The sequence below is a fragment of the Amblyomma americanum genome, chromosome 1 (assembly GCF_052857255.1).
Source record: "Amblyomma americanum isolate KBUSLIRL-KWMA chromosome 1, ASM5285725v1, whole genome shotgun sequence".
Classification (NCBI taxonomy): Eukaryota; Metazoa; Arthropoda; class Arachnida; order Ixodida; family Ixodidae; genus Amblyomma; species Amblyomma americanum.
This window is the reverse complement of record NC_135497.1, coordinates 190,397,586-190,420,061: the sequence shown is the minus strand read 5'-3', so window position 1 is coordinate 190,420,061 and position 22,476 is coordinate 190,397,586. Positions and strand designations below refer to the sequence as shown.

The window sequence follows — 22,476 nt, the reverse complement described above, 5'->3', positions numbered from 1 at the left end:
TTTGCCCCTGCAGCCTGTTGAGAGAACCCCGTTGTGCCGGAAGCTTTGCGAAACGAAAAATAGTTCGCGTTGTACGGCGCATATCCTTTACACGGCACCGTGTACGTGAACTGAAGGCCTTATATATAACCTCTGAAACGCATTTACCATGGCAGGAACAGGCTGCGGCACTACTTTATGCGCTATTGAGCCGACACGCGTACACATAGGAACAGAGTTGAGGAAGAAGTGAGCGTTGATGCGGCGCAAGGCTACAAATACGTGGGCCCTTGACCCAGGCAGGCAGTCGGCATCTTGACAGCTTAGTCTCGGAGTGGCATCGAACATGCGCGAGATAGTCCACATCCAGACAGGCCAGTGTGGCAACCAGATTGGGGCGAAGGTAAGCCACCTCTACCACCTCGTGGGTTATTTCACGGCTCAGGGGATCGCGGTTGCCATTCGGTCCCAGTGCCGGTCCCGGCGCGTTTTACGTTGGTGATTACGTTGCGTCCTAAACGCCACGTACTAGAATCTCGTTTCAGGATACGGGCGAAAGCAATTGCCTGTGAAGCAATCGCGGCTTTTACCAGACGTACTGCTTTCGTTCTAAGTTGTGGCCTCTTTGCGTTGGACAATGTTGAGCCCTAGCTAATGCTCATCGAATCTCTTGTTCTTGACCACTCCTTTCGCTCTGACCTTTTAATTACTGCTCGCGCTTTGAGAGCGTTGAGATATTGTTGTTGTTTTATGGCATATAGCTCAGACTTTATTCCCGGTTGTAAAAAAATTCGAGACAATCGGTCTTGGCGGAGAGGTGACATGGAACAGTTTTATGGCAAATGACTGCCGCAAAGCGATCGGCGAGGATTCTTTGCCGGAATTTTTTTTCGCACGACCTAGTTTTCGCGTATGATGCAATTCAAAGGCCTCAAGTGATCTTAGGCCCTGCCGGGTTTCCGCCATCAGCAAGACACATGGCGGGTGAGAATCGATGGCAGTTGACGAGTTGACTACAAAAACCAGTTGACAAGTGGAACTGTAGCAGTTATGTTGCTTTCGCTGTGAATTACAGCCTCTAAATATGCTTTGACTGCCGCCACTGCGCGATGTGACGCCACTCTGATTACTGAAATCTTTTCCCGTCTGCAGTTTTGGGAGGTGATTTCCGATGAGCATGGCATCGATCCAAGCGGGGCGTACCATGGCGATTCGGACCTCCAGTTGGAGCGCATCAATGTCTACTACAATGAGGCCTCCGGTACGCGTCTGGCTGTATTTCGGTTGATAATTTCACTCTGAAGCTTCCCCGTCGAGTTGATGTTGCCTTGCGGCTGTTTCGCACTGCTAAGCATTACGGAAATTTGCCGGGCCGTTTGGCACATGACTTCAACAGAAACAGCAAGCGAAAGACAAAACCGAACGCTGTGTGTATGGTTGTCCCTTATTCTCGGTCCTGCCTTAATAGCGTTGTTTGTGCTGTTAAGCTGATATCTGGCCTGTCAATAGAGCTTCTTCAACGGCAGGCCTTTGCTCTTCAGGCTTTAAATTCTACAACCGATCGCGCAAATCTAGTTAGGTCAAAGTGCAATGTCTAGTGACCTCTTCTGTTTGCGGCATGTTATGTTAGGCCATAGCAGCTTTTCAGGTTGCATTGCCACAAGTCCCGCAGGGATTAGCTTGAAGGTTCTTGGCCAAAGGCTTTTTTCTCATAGGCAATGAATGTTCACAACGCGATTGAGTTTTTAATAATAATAATAATTGGTTTTGGGGGAAGGAAATGGCGCAGTGTCGGTCTCATATATCGGCGGACACTTGAACCGCGCCGCAAGGGAAGGGATAAAGGTGGGAGTGAAGGAAGAAAGGAAAAGAGAGGTGCCGTAGTGGAGGGCTCCAGAATAATTTCGACCACCTGGGGATCTTTAACGTTCGCTGACATCGAAAAGCACACGGGCACCTTAGCGTTTTTCCTCCATAAAAACGCAGCCGCCGCGGTCTGGTTCGAACCCGGGTTCTGAATTCCCTCGTCAGGTTTGACGAGGACATAGTACGTCTCCCTTCTACTACGTTTCCTCTTGCTGCAGTGAGTTTGTAAGGAGTTTTTAACTCTATGTTTGCTAATACCGCCGCTGTGCTTCATTTGGAAGGGGCTCGATCATGACATCCATGATTCGGCGGACGCATTTCTATGGAGGCGAGATCATAAAGAGCCGTGTGTTCTGCGATCTTATTGCGCGTAAAGTAACCCGAGGTGGTGCAAATTTATCCAGAGGCCGGCACTACTGCGTTGATGACAGCCCATGTACAGTATTCGGAATGTTAATCCCATATAGGACACCGTAAGTTTAGTAATACGAAACAGAAGCGAAACAGGAGTCGCAACAGGACGTTAATGAAGTGACATCATTTTGATCCACCTCAATTTATCTATCAACATTTCACCTTCTGTTTTTCTGCTGAAAGATATTTAAATATTTTATTATTAAATATAACTGGATCTCCTGTTTGAAGGCCGGGAGGTGGCGCAAGGACCTAGTAGTGCCGCTTTTATTTGCTATGACACCTACAGTTGGCGCGCTCCATTTTCATTTCTTTAACTGGCTTTGTTGTGACGCAGGTACTTGTAATAACTGCACGGTATCTTTGTTGCCGCTAAGTGATATTTGTTTTTTGTTTGAGGAGGTAAATACGTGCCTCGGGCCATCCTGGTTGACTTGGAGCCGGGAGCCGTGGACGCCGTCCGCTCGGGACCGTATGGACCACTCTTCCGGCCGGATAACTTGGTGTTCGGTAAGGGGCTTCTCGGCTTAAAACCTAGTACATAAACACACCCACAAGAGCGCACAGTATAGACTAATCTTTAAAGCGCACAACTGGCTAAATTTGTACCCACATCTCTGTACGCACAGCGAATCCTCGCTCAGTATAATCCAGTCCGAGTGGCAGTCAGTTTAATACAGCCACGCAATCAAATACTTCGAGTTTGATCTATGGACATTCTCATCAGTTTCTTGCGAAACCTAGGCCGCCAAGATTGAGACGCAAGCTTGGTGGTTCATCAAGAATGTAGTGCGCCGTGAAAAGAGCTTATTACGAGAGAGGGAATACATGGGCCATTTCGAAAATAAAATGAATTGGAATAGAGGATATACAAGGCAAAAGCTGTCGGCGTTCAATGTGTTCATTGACGTGGACACCGTTCTAGACGCTTAAGGAAGTGCGTAAACTGGCTCCCCGGGTCAGTGGACGCTTCACTCGCTCTTCTAGGTACGTGACGATGGTGAAGACATGTGGGCTGCATACATTAATAATAATTGGTTTTTGGGGAAAGGAAACGGCGCAGTATCTGTCTCATATATCGTTGGACACCTGAACCGCGCTGTAATTGAAGGGATAAGGGTGGGAGTGAAGAAGGAAGAAAGAGGTGCCGTAGTGGATGGCTCCGGAATAATGTCGACCACCTGGGGATCTTTAACGTGCACTGAAATCGCACAACCCACGGGCGCCTTAGCGTTTTGCCTCAGTAAAAACGCAGCCGCCACGGTTGGGTTCGAACCCGGGAACTCCGGAGCAGTAGCTGAGCGCCCTAACCCCTGAGTCATCGCGGCGGGTTTCTGCATACATTAGCACTGATAACTTAGTGGTAGACACGCGGCACTGCAGTAATAGGCCGCAGCGTTCATTGGGTGATCAACCTCTCGCGATCATCAACTGCAACCTGCCACAGAGGCAGGGTGAACGCGCTGCATATCAAAAGTGCGGAAGGCAATCAAATGGGGTTTTAAAGTGAAGGCTTTACTGGCCGCAAACTTGGGATTTCGCCGTGGCGGTGCTCCGAGGAAGCACATAACGTCACAACGTGCGGCTCACCGCGCATATTTCTTTCTCGTTCCCTAGTCACTACTGAGCATGAGCCACTAGTAGCATCGAGCCACAGGTGTCCGCCGCTGCGCAGCGCCACGCCTTTCCTCAAAATCCAACTTTCAATTTTCAGTTTTCTCTTTTTTCTTTCCCTCCCTCCTTTATCGCTTCCTTTACGGCGCGGTTCGGGTGTCCACCCATATATGTGAGACGGTTACTGTGTCATTTCCTTTCCTCAAATACCAAACAAAACTAGTCAGCCGACGGTGTTCATAGTTCATTGGCGTTGACAACTTTGAAAAGGCCGCTCATTTTCACGAAAGGATAGACGTAATAATTAATGTAATAATTGGTTTTTGGGGAAAGGAAATTGCGCAGTATCTGTCCCGTATATCGTTGGACACCTGAACCGAGTCGTAAGGGAAGGGATAAACGAGGGAGTGAAAGAAGAGGTGCCGTAGTGGAGGGCTCCGGAATAATTTCGACCACTTGGGGATCTTTCACGTGCACTGACATGGCACAAGATGCGGGCGCCTTAGCGTTTTTCCACCATAAAAATGCAGCCGCCCCGGTCGGGTTCGAACCCGGGAACTCCGGATCAGTAGCCGAGCGCCCTAACCACTGAGCCACCGCGGCGCACAACCGGCTCCGTGGGTCAGTGGAGACCTAAATCTCGCTTTCATGCACGTGGCGCTGGTTTCCAACTGCAAAAGACTGCTTTGATTGCGTTCCCCACACTGGGTAGGCAGCGCGCCCTCCCTGCCACCCTGGGAGGTGGCACGCAGTTAATGGTTGATCGCGAGATCTTGATCAGCAAACGAACGCAGCGGCCTAGCTATTGCTGCAGTGCCGCATGTCAGCCACAACGCTGTCAGCGCTATTGCATTCAGGCCACATCTTTCTCCCACCACTGCCACGTGCATCAAATCACGAATGAGGCGTCCGCATATTCAGGCAGCCAGTTATGCGCCCTTCCTTTGTACAACTCCATCGTCGTCTAGAACATTGTCAACGCCAAGAACACAGTGAACGCCGACACCTTTCGCTTTGTATTCCCTAGATTAACTGAGCTAATCCACATTAATTTTTTGCAGTTGCATGCCAACGCCACGTTACACGAAAGCGAAAGTGAGGTGTCCACTGACCCAGGTAGCCAGGTGTGCGCCTTTCAATTTCGTAAAAATGAGCGGGCTCTACGTTGTCAACACCAATGCACCAAATGAGCGCCGGCGGCTCATTTTTTTGTTTTGACGAAAGGAAATGGAGCAGCAACTGTCTCATATGTCTCGGTGGACACTAGATCGAATGGATAAAGGCGGGATGGAAACAAGAAAAAAGAAAACTTGAAAATCGATTTTAAGGAAAGGTGTGGCGCGACGCAGCGGCGGAACACCTACGGCTCGGTGCAACTAGTGGCTCATGCGCAGCAGTGACTAGACACGCTTACCCGAAATGGGCCGCTGGCTATAGCCTAGCGTAGCTCTCGCTACAAAAAAATTCCATCCGCCTTTGACACAACATCACATCACTCAGCAAAACGCATAGGTGGCGCATTACACAAAAAAGGGAGGCGGCCGTCTGCGGGGACAATCCGGCATAAAACAAAATATTACAGGCAGATATAACACAGGAAATGAGCACAGCTGGCGGTTCTCCCTCCCCTGTGTTCATGTCATTTGTCACCCGTTTTACGTTAGGACTCGCTGGAGAGATTGTGTTCTGTAGCCGAGTACTATGCGAGCCATGACTTGTTGAATTGTTTGCAGACGTGAACGTATATTTTCAACTTCTTTCACCCGTCGCATTATCGGGAACTTCCGCAAGCTGTTAACTTCAACTGTGTTGAGCGTTGTTTATCTCTCTTCTCGCTACCTGCACCACGCAGCATAAGTATTGTTTTTTCCGCCCAGGGCATGGCTTTCTTTCATGCCCAGCTTTCTGGGACATCTACTACTTGTGCCATCTACCGGCAGTGGCGGCAACAGGGAGCGTAACTGAATGGGAAGGGGTACAAAAAAAATCGTAAAACGTGAACAAAATCACCTACAAAAATGCTTCGGGGATTTGTATAATATACACTTAGCTGAGGAATGTGCCGAAGTTTCTGTCCTGTGCTATTAATACACGAGCTTCCCAGCGCGTTTGAATATTATACGATGCTGCCTACGGGAGGGGGCCAAAGTTTTGGCATTTTTCCAGACTTTGAAACTGTATAGCACCGTAACACAGATAGATATCGAAAATGCTTCCCGGTTTTAGGTACCAAAATATATGGTGTTTAAAATGGTGTGAAACGATCTGGCATAGCTTTGATCAAGAAGCTTCCTGAGGCCTTTTAATTGAAACGTGATATTGCCTAAAATATGAAAGATGGCGCCCGGCACCGAGCTACGCTGCAGAAGTGGTTCGGACTGCTGAAGTTACGTCCAATTCGACGCTTACCTTTTTATCGGGTGACTTTTGCCTTGCAGACAAGAACACATGTCAGAGCTCGAACCCAGTGTCTCGACCGGAGCTTTAAATAAAGAAAGTTGTTACGATGACCATGCATTAACGCAGCTACATAAAATATTCGCGGCTGTTCATATATGCTTGTCGTGGAGCAACTTTGCAAATTGTCAGCCCTTTGCTATTATCTAAAAAGTTTATTGGGGCGTGTGATCATGGTATATTAGGGTATGAGGGCTAGCTCGCCTGAATTTTAGCTATTCTTGTTGCTTTTAAGGAGCGTAGCGGCATTCAAACGGCCGACATCAAAAAGTATTCGCGGATATAAATGTTTAAGTTTATTCTTTTAATACCTATTTAAGAAAATTTGATATAGCTTTACTCAGATACATTCTGAAGCTGTTCAGCTGTTTTCGGGCAGAACACAAAATTTGGAGTCTAGAAGCAAATATCGTCTAGATAGACGTTCAGGTTGTTACTGTCACGTTCACCTGTAATGCTTTCAAATTTGTGACTCTAGCGTTGTCCGAATATGGTGACTCGAGCTTGCACTTAGAGTTCTAACCTTGGTTCAGAACCTTTTGTTTTGGTCAACTAATTTTAATAAATGTGCTCGTTTCTATAGAAAATATATTAGTATGAATGTATGAATGAAAAATTTCACGCATGATCACTATTCATACTTTTATTGCTGCAGCTATTGGCGACTTTTTTTGCTGTTCTTTCATTCTGACTTCTGTAATATGCATGCATGATGTATTGCCGGGATCCATCCTGTGTAACACAACTGAAAAAGTGAGGCTTCGCTTTTGAGGTGCGAAACTTCGCTTTTAAAGATACCGCGAGATACCGCCAACTTTTTTCCATTTTTGCAAACAAATTGGTGAATTTAATTGTGTCCACTTCTGGGCTACGAAAAAGCACTTTTACATGGACGTCATCAAGGAAGCATTTCATAACGGTATATATAAATGGTAAATATGGTGGCTGTCGCAATTTGCGACGCTGGCAGTCGCTGCTACGCTGCTTCGTCGGCCGATTGTCATGATATCGCATTTCATTCTCCCGCACCTCCCAGAGTGACATCGCAAGGGGCCGCCAGGTGCAAGAGGGTTAACCACGGATTAACAGGGTTAGTCGCGATGTCATATCAATCGTCTGAAGCAACTGTCTTGACAGCCTCCTTTGAAGAACGTTTCCATCTGTCCTTTGAGGCTGGGCTGTAATCATTTTAAGCAATAAAGTTTTCTTTTTCACCAGTATAATAGATGAGTTGCGTTATCGCAAGCAGCATGCTTTTAAGATTCATCTTCTTCAAAATGCTATGAAAACGTCTAAAAAATTGACCGCCAACAGCAAGATCACAGGATGTCAAGGGGTATAAATTAGAGGGGGGAAGAAAAATAAAAAACAACTAAGTGTCCTGCCCACGCCAGTACAAATACTACATTGAGACTGTTAAAAGAATGAAAACTAGAAGTGCCCCCCGTTAGGACGGCCAATAAAAATCAAGAGAAACACCCCCACAAATACATTCAAAGAGAGGGAGAGGGGTGGGCGGTTGGGGGGTGGCAAAGTCTTGCACAGGGTGCCGGGTGATGTAAGGCCGGCTCAGGACCCAGCCGCTATGCCCACATTTCAGCGTACGCGAAATGCAACAACGCTGCGGCTGTTTACCCCCGGGGGGTCGAATTAGTTCGAAGCGCTCCAGTGCGCTGTCCCTCATAGCCTGTAATGGAACTAATTTGTATAATTTCATTGTAGCTTTTCCCAGTTCCCAGGTTACTCTGCCTGCAGCAGCTTTGATTTCCGTGGTCAGGTGAAAAACTAATTATACTGCACTGAACAATACTATCGCTTACTTTGGAAGCAGCAGCGTTTGGTAAATCAAACCAAATACAATTGTAATAGAGAGGTACAGCGCAACAAAAATAACCAGACTCTAAAATAATTGCATTCTATATTACAAAGTTAATGAGAATATCAAATAGGCGGGGATGTCATTATAGCAGGCGGGGATGTCTATAGCACGTAGGGGAAAGCACAATGTCAGCAAATTACCATAAATGAAGGGGAAGCCTTCGTAACGATAACACTCATGGGAAGTGATCTGTTACGTTTACAGTAATATTCGAAGCACTGGAGGTTATATTTCTTTTCTCCTATGCACCTTTGGGGAGGAAATCGAGCAAATGTAATAGGTCTATTTTCACGGCGTCGCTGTCAATAAACTTGCACTTGTCACAATATCTGATAGCTGGTGCGGAAGGGGTTATAACTTCCCCGCAAAAAGGCAAGGACAGGGGCTATATTGCCGACATAAAATATTTTATTATACACTTTTTATACAACATTTGGAAACAAAATGTGAACAGTCAGAATCACAAAGCGTCATTACCTTGTGTTCATGTTACATGTACAACCAGAACGATGCACTCCGAACGTAATGAATATGAATATAACTAAACACACTTCACAGTAACATGGCATACAACAGAAGCAATACTTTGCGAAAAGAATAAAGAACAAGGCAAACTTTTAATCGGTTGCCAAACAAAATGAGTCAGCAAAGAAGGACATACAAATGAACATAAATGATGGCATTGAATGTGCGTAGTACTGCTGTCGTCACTTTTCTCGAGCCTGTTTGTGCGCATTGTGCACTTGATGCCAGTATCATATGATCTACGCCCGATACGACCAATCAGCTTTCTTAAATTCGCTGCAAAATTTTTTCCTACTGCCCCCCAGAACTTAAAGGCGTGTGTGCATGTTCATTTTCAAAGCACCCCCCCCCCCCCCAAGTACTTTTTCTAGCTGTACTGATTGCGTTATAAATCGGTTATCCATGGTTTGTTTACATAAAAGAATTTTCTTACGCAAAAGACAAGCCAACATATCATTTTAAAAGTGACAACTGCAATACTTACAAAACACACATATCACATTTATATTACACCAAAAAATTGCTCAGGGCATATATGGCAGGTAAACAGTCATATAATACAAATACACTATTTTTAGTACACACCGAACACTCCTTTAGAAGCAGGTCACATAAGGCATCAGGAACAGTACTCTTCATCTTCAAGCAGTGATGCACTTTCTAAACTAGAGGTACAACACAGCACTATAAATATAGGAGGAAACACGCAAAACTAAAAGGCACATCTCACCACATAACTGTTATCTCCTCCTATGGCTACAATCATTGCTTTTCTCTTTCTTTCCTTACAAGGTTGCGAAGTTTTTCTATTGATTCGACTTTCGTCGACATTCCCATAGCCCGAAGCTCCGTGCGCAATTCTCCTTCATCCATGTCGTCCACATTTTGTAGACAGTTTCCTTCGCTCACTTTTTCATCTGCACAGCGTAGCCTCTTCGCCCGTGTCTCTTGAATAAGTCCCTCAAACCAATACTCTTGGTCCCGCTTTTTATATGCACGGCTTAGTCTGATATTCTCGCTCACTTCAAGCCTTTTCGCCAGCTTGAGAGCGTCAGCGGGTGCATTCCACATGTTAGACTTCTCATGGTGTAGATGCTTTAGCACGTCGTTTTTTTCCTCTAACCCTTGGCACTTGAACCTTTCGTGCTTTGCGGAAGCGTGGTGCGCGAGAATATGAATGTATGTCTTAACTCTATCGCCACCATAGGCTTTGCAACCTTGGGCTCCTAATTCTAAGAACGTGTGAAAGAATTGTGAGGTTTCTCTTTCTATGCTGCGACCTTCAACATCATTTTCCAGGTGGTACAAAATTTTCCGCATAAGCTTTCAAAGGAGCAAAATTTTTTCCTCTGTATGAGGGTGCAATTTCCCGGCCAGTTTTTCAGGCAAAGCCTTTAGCAGGCGCTCACAATCGCCCCCCCCCCCCCCGATTCCGACGTGAATGTTTTTCCCTTGTTTCCTTCATTGGCTTCGCAGACGTGAAATTTTATCCCACAGTTATTTACGGCGTCAACGATGTCCTGAACGTGTATGGTCATACAACGTGGTTTGCGGACTTTTTCACGGTAATCTCTGTCTTCTGCTTCTGAAAGCAATCCATCTACAAGGCGGTTAACTATACTTAACTTCATGTGCAATACATCAGGAATTATTTAATCAGAGTCGAAGTTAAACAATGGCACGTTTTTCATCCCGTTCGCCTCTGCGCAGCAATCAGCTTTCATGTTCTCAAGAGTGCGGATCAAAGGAGGCTCATTAAAGCTCCTGTTACTTGTCAGAACTGAGCACCTTGTCTGTGGGTTTGCTCGACAAAATGGACAAGGATAGTGTGATGCAGCAGACTGAAGACCCTGAACAACAAGCAAAAATTTCAAATCTGACCCTAGACAGATGCGAATCGGAATCTCGTGGTCCCCTACAGATATGCTACCCCTTCGTGCGACAACATTAATTTCTTTTATCAAATCCCGAAAAGCATCTCTTATTTCAAAATAACCTTCCGAGATCTCCGCCACACCGAGAAGGCGATGAAGGTTATGGCTTTGTAGGTGCCGCGTTTTGCAAATGATGACGAATGATAATCTTGTCCAGGCCATGCGTCTACTCACAACGCAGCCATCACCCTCTATTTTTACAAGGAGTGCCTCGGTGGAGTTCTCTGTCTCTGAGTGGCTTTCCTTTATTGCATATTCCAGTACTGATTTTCTTCAGGATACAGTTTGTGCAAGTATACGCCTTTCACAACCCGCCCCTTCAGGTCAGAGTGGCGCTGGCAACAATTGGGCCAAGGGCCACTACACCGAGGGTGCTGAACTGGTGGACTCGGTGCTCGACGTTGTGCGCAAGGAAGCGGAATCCTGTGACTGCCTGCAGGGATTCCAGCTGACCCACTCCCTGGGCGGTGGTACTGGATCTGGCATGGGCACACTGCTCATCTCGAAGATCCGTGAAGAGTACCCCGATCGCATCATGAACATCTACAGTGTAGTGCCCTCTCCAAAGGTGTGTGACATTATCTGCAGGAGCCAACTTCAGCATCTTTGAAGCAAATCAAACATGACATTTTGGTCTTGCTTTATAAGGCGTCTTCCTTGAATTTTGATTAGTCGTTATGCACAAAGTAATCATTCTCTTCCTGCGGCTACCACTAGGTTTCGGACACTGTCGTCGAGCCCTACAATGCTACTTTGTCAGTGCATCAGCTTGTGGAGAACACCGACGAGACCTACTGCATCGACAACGAAGCACTCTACGACATCTGCTTCCGGACGCTTAAGCTCACGACTCCCACCTACGGAGACCTTAACCACTTGGTTTCTGCAACGATGTCTGGTGTGACCACATGCCTGAGGTAAGTATTTCGCAGCTTCATTCAAGGGGTCACTTAATCGCCTCATGCATGTTCATAAAGAGCCCAAAGAGGTCGACACCATCCGCCGAATTGTTAGTTCCGACGGTAGTTATCGGTTCATTATAGAACAAGCACTGCAAAGACTGCGGTCGCCAAGGTCTTTTACAAAATATTTAGAGTAATACACTACAGCTAATCTCCATGTATAAAGTGCATGTGGTGGCAATATTTTAAGAAAATACAATGACGAGCAAGAAAGCAAATAAAAGCACCCTCACCGTCCGCATAAAAACTAACAAACACCGCACCTGCTATAGCCAGCCAAGAAGCTGCTCAAGGAAGCTTTGAAAAACACTTCAAAGAAAGTGAATTTGGCAACGGCAGCAATAACGAGAAGGCGGCTGCCGTCGGGAATAATGGAGCGGCGCCTAATCTACGGCATGCGATTGCACACATTGGGAATAAAATGGCCGTGTTTCACCACTGTACCTCAGAAACTCATGAGGCGAAAAGGTAAATTAAGGCCTCGCGCTGTAAATGATGAAAAACTACTGTGTTCAAAAAGCAAACATCTCAAATCTCTTGGAAATAATTTAGGTGTGTGTCAGTGGAGAATGCTTTTTGAACTGTTTCTCCTTTATAAAGCGCACATTTATCTCGTTCAGCTCCTTAATCCTAGCGTACAGGACCTCCATATAAAGCCTCACGTACAGTGGAATCAGTTATCCCCGTTTTCTCTTCGGGAAAAGGGAATACACATTCCCACGTTTTGGTATGGAAGTTTTTCTTCGATAAATAGTGGCACTTTCTGAGGAAGTTGGGAGCAGAGTACCACATTAGTGTGCTGAGCAGTCAGTATGGAATACTGGTTGCCATTGTTGGGGGATGGTGTTTTAGGGCCTGGAGAACTATCACTTAATTTTAAAGTGCCACGACAATCGGCGGACCGGTGAAGTTAATACCCATCGATGTTATCCTAATGTAGTAATTTGTATAACCTTTGAAGCTGGATACGAAGCAGTGTCCATGTGAAGAATCCATTTTTATTTTTTGAGATTTTGCCAATGAATGGAAACAGCAACAGAAGAAATCTTGTTACCTTACTGGAGCTGGTTTGTTTCTCCGCCGTTGTAATTTGGCTGAGGCAAATAACAGGCATGCAGTTTCAATGTTCTCTAGAACAGACTGGCAAAGTGTAAACTGTGTCACTTCTGAAATTTCCATGAGTTCGTTCTTTCATTGGGCTTCGTTCTCTGCACTGGCGTGAAGAGAACTGAATTTAAAATTTGATGACCCGATATTCAAAAGCTTTGAACGAACAGCGGCAACAATCGCGACATTCTACAAGATGCCTCCACTGACCATTGTAGCTGCTTTATAATCTTACCACAATCTTGTTCTGACTGCTCCCAAACAAGAGCGCCCAACATACCTCTGTAAATTCTCTCTCCCCTTTTGAATTAAGCGGGCTTCTAATCAAGCACCGTCCCATTCCTCACAGATTTCCTGGGCAGCTGAATGCTGATCTTCGCAAGCTGGCCGTTAACATGGTGCCCTTCCCTCGCCTCCACTTCTTCATGACTGGCTTTGCTCCACTCACGTCTCGCGGCTGCCAGCAGTACCGGGCTCTGACTGTGCCAGAGCTGACGCAACAGATGTTCGATGCCAAAAACATGATGGCTGCTTGCGACCCCCGCCACGGTCGTTACCTGACAGTTGCTGCAGTCTTCAGAGGCCGAATGAGCATGCGGGAAGTCGATGACCAGATGCTCAACATCCAGAACAAGGACTCGAGTTACTTCGTTGAATGGATCCCGAACAACGTAAAGACAGCTGTCTGTGACATACCGCCTCGAGGTCTGAAGATGTCTGCTACTTTCATTGGGAACAGCACAGCCATTCAAGAGCTTTTCAAGCGGATCTCCGAGCAGTTTACAGGTGACCATCGTGTTTGATTTGAAAGTGCTTCTTAAAAGCACATGCTTTCATTGTAGGTACCCATTGCTGTCGATTTTCTGGTACAGCTCATTTTCGGGGACAGTTCTAGGAGTGTGACCCTGCCTGCTTGATATATTATTTTTTTGCAGCTATGTTCCGCCGCAAGGCCTTTCTGCACTGGTACACCGGAGAGGGCATGGACGAGTTTGAGTTCACCGAGGCCGAGTCCAACTTGAACGAACTGGTGTCAGAATACCAACAGTACCAGGAGGCCACCCCTGAGGACGAGGAGGAATTCGAGGAGACCCAGGCAGAGGCCTAGTTTGTGTGCAGTGCTTCTTTTCTTTCGGTTTACAATAAAGTGTCTGTTTGTCATGGATCCTTGTTTTTGAGCCAGGTGCTTGTGCACTTTAGTATGTCGTAGGCCCGGACTGCGTCACAAGCATGGTCACGCAAAGCAGCTAAACCTTACTGTATTGCAATGTGCGCACATCTGTAAATAGCCGTGTGACCGGCGTTTTCGGCATTTTGACGAAACTCTAAAATCTGTTAAAATCTTCTCATCGAACCACTTTTAGAGCGAACGCAAGGTGATCTTAAGAAAAACAAGTTTTGATGAGCTATTATTGGTCTCGGATACTTCCTGTCTGATGATGTGGCAAATTCTCTGTGCTGTCGAAACTGATACGAGACGAGACGGTTTTTAGAACATCGCTACGGAGAATACATTTAGCTTATTCTCAGTGTTACCTGACTGAGGTTTTTGGCGTATTATCTAGCCATCTTTTGTCTCATATTTTTACGATTTTTAACAAAAATTTCAGTGACGGGATCTTCGTCAATACTAGGACGATCGAATCACTTTCCTTGAGAGACTCTTCTACTTGAGGCAAGGAAAACACGTTGAGAAGACGCCGACAGGACATCAAGTAGCATTTGAGGCTGCTTGACCAATTCATTGTTCAGCGATAGTCGAGCTCCTCGGGGCTGCTGAACCTGTAGCGATCGAACCACAAGGCCCATATCTCGTCCTTCTGTGAGCGGCATAGCCCTAATCCGGGACGCAGCGCAGAAAGGTTCGTCGTCAAAGGCTTTGGCGATTCGCCACTGTGAGGAGCCCTCAACCCTTAATACTCAACGAACATTGTCCGTGTTGAATTCTGCGCTAATGATTCAGAATCCCTCAGCGTGGTGTCCACAGAAACGGAGGGCAGGTGCTTTGGAAGCCATGCGAGCTTTCGTGATCTGAAAGCCCTATGGTTGGAGGCGGGAGCGATATTTCCGGCGAAGGTCTGGGGTAAACAGCTCTTTGTCTCTATAGCAGTTTAGCGTCAGCATCACCAGCTCTTAACGTGATAGCGGTAAAGGCCCCGTTCACCCGAAAATCCAGTGCCGATGTTTGTGTTTTCGGTGTCGTGAGTGAAAAATCGCAAGCTCTTGATTGCCCAGGTATTGAATGTCCAGGTATTTTTGGATGCAAAGTAGAGAACGACCGTTTGCATATATGGTAATTAACCGATTGCGCTACCGCGTTATACCCTTAGGGCGGAGCTTAAGTGATCCTTCCAAGTTTTGCATGGCAGGTAGGAAAGCGCTTCCTGATGTCTCTGAGGGGCTCAAGTATGTCTCCGTAGTAGGTTTGCATTACAGGATAGGTTCCCACTTCGTCGACTACCGCTTGGTTTTATGACCGCGAGCTGTGGCGTTCGTGATTTGATTCCCGGTGTGTAGAGCCCATGTCATGGTAAGTGCTTCTCAGCTGGTACCCCCATGGCGGAATATTTGGGAAGCCTTCTCGATGGGGCTACCGCTGGTGTAATTACGACTGATTGTTGTCTGCGAGTCGAGGTTACTGTCAAGGATCTGTGCCATCTGTTTCCGTCGGCGACTGCGAGGATTTTCGTGGTCAAATAGCATCCAGGTCGCGGCAGTGTAACGCGAAATCCGGTGACAACTCTTGCACTACTGGAGTGGAACTCGTTTCATTTTTATCGCCTTACCGTAATATCCGGTATACAGTCCGCACGCAGTGTATAGTCCGCAACACACAATTTTGGCTGCATATGGATTGTAAAACTTTTATTTCCAACAGTTTGAGAGGCTTTAGGCCCCTCGCCTAAACGACAGCCAGAATGTCCTGGCTTGTGGCGGCGTCTTCGGCCAGTTGTACGACCTTTGTCTGAATCATCAGATCGGTGCTGAATAGGAGAGCCTCCCATTGGTCAAGCGATAGAATTTTTTTCCCTCCAGGGGGCAAAATGGTATTTCCAATATATATGGTTGAGATCCGCGTTGTGGTGACATAGCTTGCACACATTTGATTATTGGGACGGATAACAAAGACTACACATAACTGGGTTCTGGAATGTATGAGTCTGGAGACGGCTGATGAGAAAAAAAATACTACACTTTCCGCACTCGTTACATACACTATCAGAATCAGGCGTGCGAACAGCACATAAAATTATATTTGGCGCAGTTCAAGTATCAAAAAACGTGGCAATAGAGTAAGCGTCGCGAACTTTGTGCCACATTCAGCGATGCTGAAAAAAAAAATGCTGTGCAGTGCATGTATACAGATGGTCCGCAAAGCGCAAAATATAAATTTTTTAGCATGTATAACTCGCAGACTGTATACCAGAAACAATAGAATATGTTACAGAATTTCTGCCCCTCCCCCTAAAAGAGCCGCTTGCTATATATATATATATATATATATATATATATATATATATATATATATATATATATATATATATATATATATATATATATATATATATATATATATATATATATATATATATATATATATCACATGGGAAGGAAATATGCTACAGATTAGAAATTACGACCTACACTGCGCTCATCATCCTCGTCCGTAGCGTTTTCCTCGTTCCATTTACTGACAAGCACAAGGCACTCCGAGCGTATTCAAATTCTAAAGCTTCATTTAGGTAAGCACAACGAATGAATGAGTCAAATAACATTTATTTACTTACATTCAACCACATAAACGAACAGTTCGATCAGTGTTTATATTTTTTAACGGCAAGCTCATGATTCACCCGAAGATGAGGAAGACGAGGTTTGCGACGTTCCGCGATGTGTTCATCTCTAAAAACTCAAATTTCCTTTAAATAATATAAGGCACACTTTTTACGCACTTCTTTTTGCCTTCGCCAGATTCTGAGCTGATCTCTCTTTATGGGAGTGTCATTAACCTTGCGAGACCAACGACAACCAAAGACGGTTGACCACAAATCACCTACTCCTTCAGTGCAGATGCCCGCCGCGGTGGCTCAGTGGTTAGGGCGCTCGACTACTGATCCGGAGTTCCCGGGTTCGAACCCGACCGCGGCGGCTAAGTTTTCATGGAGGAAAAACGCTAAGGCGCCCGTGTGCTGTGCGATGTCAGTGCACGTTAAAGAACCCCAGGTGGTCGAAATTATTCCGGAGCCCTCCACTACGGCACCTATTCATTTCTTCTTTCACTCCCTCCTTTATTCCTTCCCTTACGGCGCGGTTCAGCTGTCCAACAATATACGAGACAGATACTGCGCCATTTCCTTTCCCCCAAAAAACCAATTATTATTATTATTCAGCGCAGATCGGGTTTGGGGTAGGTGTCGCATTTGTAAATATACCAGCGCAAAACGTAAGCCCACGTTACGGCAGAAGGGAAGACATTACGACAGATCCATTGCTCTCCTCACTGTAGTCGCGTCTCTTTTTGTGTACTCACTTCGTTTTTACAATGCGTGAGTATCGTTACAACTGATCCTGGTTGGACGAGCGTAATGGAAAAGCCTGCTCGATGCTGCGGGCATCTTGGAAGCCTTAACGCGGGAAGCAACGCGCAAGCTGTGCAACATACTCTGAAAAGCTGTTAAAATTGTATGTACTGAATTTCGCGAGATAGGGGTCACAGTCATGTTCTCACAAAAAAATCCTCAGCATATTTAATCCAGTTAATGAACAATATCAAGCGTAAGGAGGCCCATACCAAATCGCACTCAGCTTGCCACCGTTACAAATGCTGGTAAGGGATTGTCTGTATTGCTGTTGGGGCCTGATGTTTAATTCACAGGAAGTTATTTTAAAACCTGTTTTGATGCACAGCACGCGGAAGGCGCAAATGCAACCATTTTTCGCTTAATTTTGTACACTAGGTATGCGGATATCCATGGCTATTGAGGAAGGCTCCAATTTTACTCCTCTGACGTTATGTTAAGGTCTGTTTACACAATGAACCCCATATAGGAGACGCCGCAGTGCCTTTGGCGGTCGTCTGCTGATACTAAGGTCGCCAGTTCGATTCCTGCCGCGGCGGCCATATTTCGATGGAGGCGTAATACAAAAATAATCGTGCGCTGCAGCCACAAGTGGCGCATGTTAAAGATCCCCATTTTGGCTAAATTATTCTGCAGCCCTCCACTACGGTGTTCCTCATACCCTATGTGTCGGTTCGAGACGTTAAACTCGACAATTAAAAAAATAAAATCTTGAGACCAATTTTTGTGTCGCGAAACAGGCTTTGCGTGACGTTCTACTTTCAGTTCGTAAAGTTCGCGCCTGGCTCGTATCTGGCCTGGCCCCGGTTGTTGTTGATGATGATAATGATGATGATTTTGGCCTCTGGTTGAATGGTACGTACCCACGGTGGGGGATTGGACAGGGTACGTTGGCCCCGGTTATCTGCGCACCAGGGGTTCCAGCAGAAATTCCGATATCCTTTTTTCTGACGGCGGACCCCGGATCCTTGGCTGCCATGTTGGTGAACGTCGCACAGTGAAATGTGATGCGCGTGTCTAACCCTGTTATCAGCACCTGTGATGCTGGAGGTCGGAGCAAGCGGCTGTAAGTGGATTAGGCATACGCACGGCCTGTCGCCGTGCTACGTTCACCAACATCAGACAATTGTCCGCGGGCAGTGTGCATACCTAACGCACCGAAAGCAGAACGCAACCCGGACCAAGGAACGGCAAGAGGCCCGTATTGTGAATCCACATTTACTAAAGAATTCCATGATCCATCAAAAGTATCGATCATGTACCTAGTAAAATCACTGCCCGGATGAACAATTTCTGCGCAAATTGTCTGTGTTAATAGCTTGCTGTTCACCAGGCATATATTGGCACATAGCCACCCAATCTGAACCTGGCAACGTTTGGCAGAAGGTTAGGTGGGCGGATGAGATTAAGAGGTTTGCAGGCATAAGGTGGGCGCAGCTGGCAAAGGACAGGAATAATTGGAGAGCCATGGGAGAAGCCTTTCTCCTGCAGTGAGCGTAGTCGGGCTGATGACGACGATGATAATAGTGACCCACCCAAACCCCCAACCCAACCTCCCATACCCACACCCAACCCCTTCCTCCCAATGGGAAGCCACTGTTTCGAGAGCACAAACCAGGATGACCAGCGCAGACTGATCGACCAGGCAACCCCGATTGGAACAGATAATGAGGCCCTGGACTCAGGTCTCTAACCTCTTGGGGCTACAGTCAGGCTGCTGCTGCTGCTGATGATGATGATAAAATAAAGTTTTCCAATCGGTCGGTAACATTCAAACTTTAGAACCGACCGCACGCGCACAAATCGAAAGGTTAGAAAAGTTAAAAAAATATGCTGCAGAATGCACGTTAGTTCTTTCGAGCGAAACCAATTTCGAGCACCGAGAAAAGAAAGTAGAAGAGGCCGAGTTTGCCCCTGCAGCCTGTTGAGAGAACCCCGTTGTGCCGGAAGCTTTGCGAAACGAAAAATAGTTCGCGTTGTACGGCGCATATCCTTTACACGGCACCGTGTACGTAAACTGAAGGCCTTATATATAACCTCTGAAACGCATTTACCATGGCAGGAACAGGCTGCGGCACTACTTTATGCGCTATTGAGTCGACACGCGTACACATAGGAACAGAGTTGAGGAAGAAGTGAGCGTTGATGCGGCGCAAGGCTACAAATACGTGGGCCCTTGACCCAGGCAGGCAGTCGGCATCTTGACAGCTTAGTCTCGGAGTGGCATCGAACATGCGCGAGATAGTCCACATCCAGACAGGCCAGTGTGGCAACCAGATTGGGGCGAAGGTAAGCCACCTCTACCACCTCGTGGGTTATTTCACGGCTCAGGGGATCGCGGTTGCCATTCGGTCCCAGTGCCGGTCCCGGCGCGTTTTACGTTGGTGATTACGTTGCGTCCTAAACGCCACGTACTAGAATCTCGTTTCAGGATACGGGCGAAAGCAATTGCCTGTGAAGCAGTCGCGGCTTTTACCAGACGTACTGCTTTCGTTCTAAGTTGTGGCCTCTTTGCGTTGGACAATGTTGAGCCCTAGCTAATGCTCATCGAATCTCTTGTTCTTGACCACTCCTTTCGCTCTGACCTTTTAATTACTGCTCGCGCTTTGAGAGCGTTGAGATATTGTTGTTGTTTTATGGCATATAGCTCAGACTTTATTCCCGGTTGTAAAAAAATTCGAGACAATCGGTCTTGGCGGAGAGGTGACATGGAACAGTTTTATGGCAAATGACTGCCGCAAAGCGATCGGCGAGGATTCTTTGCCGGAATTTTTTTTCGCACGACCTAGTTTTCGCGTATGATGCAATTCAAAGGCCTCAAGTGATCTTAGGCCCTGCCGGGTTTCCGCCATCAGCAAGACACATGGCGGGTGAGAATCGATGGCAGTTGACGAGTTGACTACAAAAACCAGTTGACAAGTGGAACTGTAGCAGTTATGTTGCTTTCGCTGTGAATTACAGCCTCTAAATATGCTTTGACTGCCGCCACTGCGCGATGTGACGCCACTCTGATTACTGAAATCTTTTCCCGTCTGCAGTTTTGGGAGGCGATTTCCGATGAGCATGGCATCGATCCAAGCGGGGCGTACCATGGCGATTCGGACCTCCAGTTGGAGCGCATCAATGTCTACTACAATGAGGCCTCCGGTACGCGTCTGGCTGTATTTCGGTTGATAATTTCACTCTGAAGCTTCCCCGTCGAGTTGATGTTGCCTTGCGGCTGTTTCGCACTGCTAAGCATTACGGAAATTTGCCGGGCCGTTTGGCACATGACTTCAACAGAAACAGCAAGCGAAAGACAAAACCGAACGCTGTGTGTATGGTTGTCCCTTATTCTCGGTCCTGCCTTAATAGCGTTGTTTGTGCTGTTAAGCTGATACCTGGCCTGTCAATAGAGCTTCTTCAACGGCAGGCCTTTGCTCTGCAGGCTTTAAATTCTACAACCGATCGCGCAAATCTAGTTAGGTCAAAGTGCAATGTCTAGTGACCTCTTCTGTTTGCGGCATGTTATGTTAGGCCATAGCAGCTTTTCAGGTTGCATTGCCACAAGTCCCGCAGGGATTAGCTTGAAGGTTCTTGGCCAAAGGCTTTTTTCTCATAGGCAATGAATGTTCACAACGCGATTGAGTTTTTAATAATAATTAATAATTGGTTTATGGGGAAGGAAAATGGCGCAGTGTCGGTCTCATATAACGGCGGACACTTGAACCGCGCCGCAAGGGAAGGGATAAAGGTGGGAGTGAAGGAAGAAAGGAAAAGAGAGGTGCCGTAGTGGAGGGCTCCAGAATAATTTCGACCACCTGGGGATCTTTAACGTTCGCTGACATCGAAAAGCACACGGGCATCCTTAGCGTTTTTCCTCCATAAAAACGCAGCCGCCGCGGTCTGGTTCGAACCAGGGTTCTGAATTCCCTCGTCAGGTTGACGAGGACATAGTACGTCTCCCCTCTACTACGTTCTCTCTTGCTGCAGTGAGTTTGTAAGGAGTTTTTAACTCTATGTTTGCTAATACCGCCGCTGTGCTTCATTTTGGAAGGGGGCTCGATCATGACATCCATGATTCGGCCGGAACGCATTTCTATGGAGGCGAGATCATAAAAGAGCCGTGTGTTCTGCGATCTTATTGCGGGTAAAGGTAACCCGAGGTGGTGCAAATTTATCCAGAGGCCGGGCACTACTGCGTTGATGACAGCCCATGTACAGTATTCGGAATGTTAATCCCATAATAGGACAACCGTACAGTTTTTAGTAATACGAAAACAGAAGCGAAACAGGAGTCGCAACTGGACGTTAATGTAGTGACATCATTTTGATCTCACCTCCAATTTATCTATCAACATTTCACCTTCTGTTTTTCTGCTGAAAGATATTTAAATATTTTATTATTAAATATAACTGGATCTCCTGTTTGAAGCCGGGAGGTGGCGCAAGGGAGCCTAGTTAGTGCCGCTTTTATTTGCTATGACACCTACAGTTGGCCGCGCTCCATTTTTCATTTCTTTAACTGGCTTTGTTGTGACGCAGGTACTTGTAATAACTGCACGGTATCTTTGTTGCCGCTAAGTGATATTTGTTTTTTGTTTGAGGAGGTAAATACGTGCCTCGGGGCCATCCTGGTTGACTTGGAGCCGGGAGCCGTGGACCGCCGTCCGCTCGGGACCGTATGGACCACTCTTCCGGCCGGATAACTTGGTGTTCGGTAAGGTGGCTTCTCGGCTTAAAACCTAGTACATAAACACACCCACAAGAGCGCACAGTATAGACTAATCTTTAAAGAGCACAACTGGCTAAATTTGTACCCAGCATCTCTGTACGCACAGCGAATCCTCGCTCAGTATAATCACAGTCCGAGTGGCAGTCAAGTTTAATTACAGCCACGCAATCAAATACTTCGAGTTTGATCTATGGACATTCTCATCAGTTCCTTGCGAAACCTAGGCCGCCCAAGATTGAGACGCAAGCTTGGTGGTTCATCAAGATGTAGTGCGCCGTGAAAAGAGCTTATTACGAGAGAGGGGAATACATGGGCCATTTCGAAAATAAAATGAATTTGGAATAGAGGATATACAAGGCAAAAGCTGTCGGCGTTCAATGTGTTCATTGACGTGGACACCGTTCTAAGACGCTTAAGGAAGTGCGTAAACTGGCTCCCCCGGGGT

At 46.5% G+C, this 22,476-nt stretch overlaps 2 protein-coding genes across 3 annotated transcripts; both read left to right on the top strand.

The window, feature by feature from the left end:
• The first annotated feature begins 237 nt into the window (after window positions 1-237).
• LOC144094289 (tubulin beta-4 chain-like) lies at window positions 238-13,853 on the top strand. Of its 2 annotated transcripts, none has more exons than XM_077628235.1 (7): window positions 238-382; window positions 1,132-1,240; window positions 2,662-2,769; window positions 10,992-11,236; window positions 11,386-11,585; window positions 13,087-13,523; window positions 13,673-13,853. In XM_077628235.1, exons 1-7 carry the CDS (start codon window positions 326-328, stop codon window positions 13,843-13,845), a joined length of 1,329 nt encoding a protein of 442 aa, XP_077484361.1. In that variant the 5' UTR covers window positions 238-325; the 3' UTR covers window positions 13,846-13,853. The 2 variants fall into 2 exon arrangements, with proteins under 2 accessions (XP_077484361.1, XP_077484353.1); XM_077628227.1 differs by having other exon boundaries at window positions 2,659-2,769.
• Window positions 13,854-19,276: 5,423 nt separating this feature from the next.
• Window positions 19,277-20,656, top strand: LOC144094278 (tubulin beta-4B chain-like). Its single transcript, XM_077628216.1, has 2 exons — window positions 19,277-19,606; window positions 20,356-20,656. The coding sequence occupies exons 1-2, from the start codon at window positions 19,550-19,552 to the stop codon at window positions 20,503-20,505; spliced, it is 207 nt and encodes a 68-aa protein (XP_077484342.1). The 5' UTR covers window positions 19,277-19,549; the 3' UTR covers window positions 20,506-20,656.
• The last annotated feature ends 1,820 nt before the right edge of the window (window positions 20,657-22,476 follow it).

Coding starts and splice junctions, on each gene's coding strand:
- LOC144094289 (XM_077628227.1), top strand. CDS start 326: ATGCGCGAGATAGTCCACATCCAGACAGGCCAGTGTGGCAACCAGATT. Junction 383..1,131: donor GCAACCAGATTGGGGCGAAG/GTAAGCCACCTC, acceptor TCCCGTCTGCAG/TTTTGGGAGGTGATTTCCGA. Junction 11,586..13,086: donor GGTGTGACCACATGCCTGAG/GTAAGTATTTCG, acceptor CATTCCTCACAG/ATTTCCTGGGCAGCTGAATG.
- LOC144094278 (XM_077628216.1), top strand. CDS start 19,550: ATGCGCGAGATAGTCCACATCCAGACAGGCCAGTGTGGCAACCAGATT. Junction 19,607..20,355: donor GCAACCAGATTGGGGCGAAG/GTAAGCCACCTC, acceptor TCCCGTCTGCAG/TTTTGGGAGGCGATTTCCGA.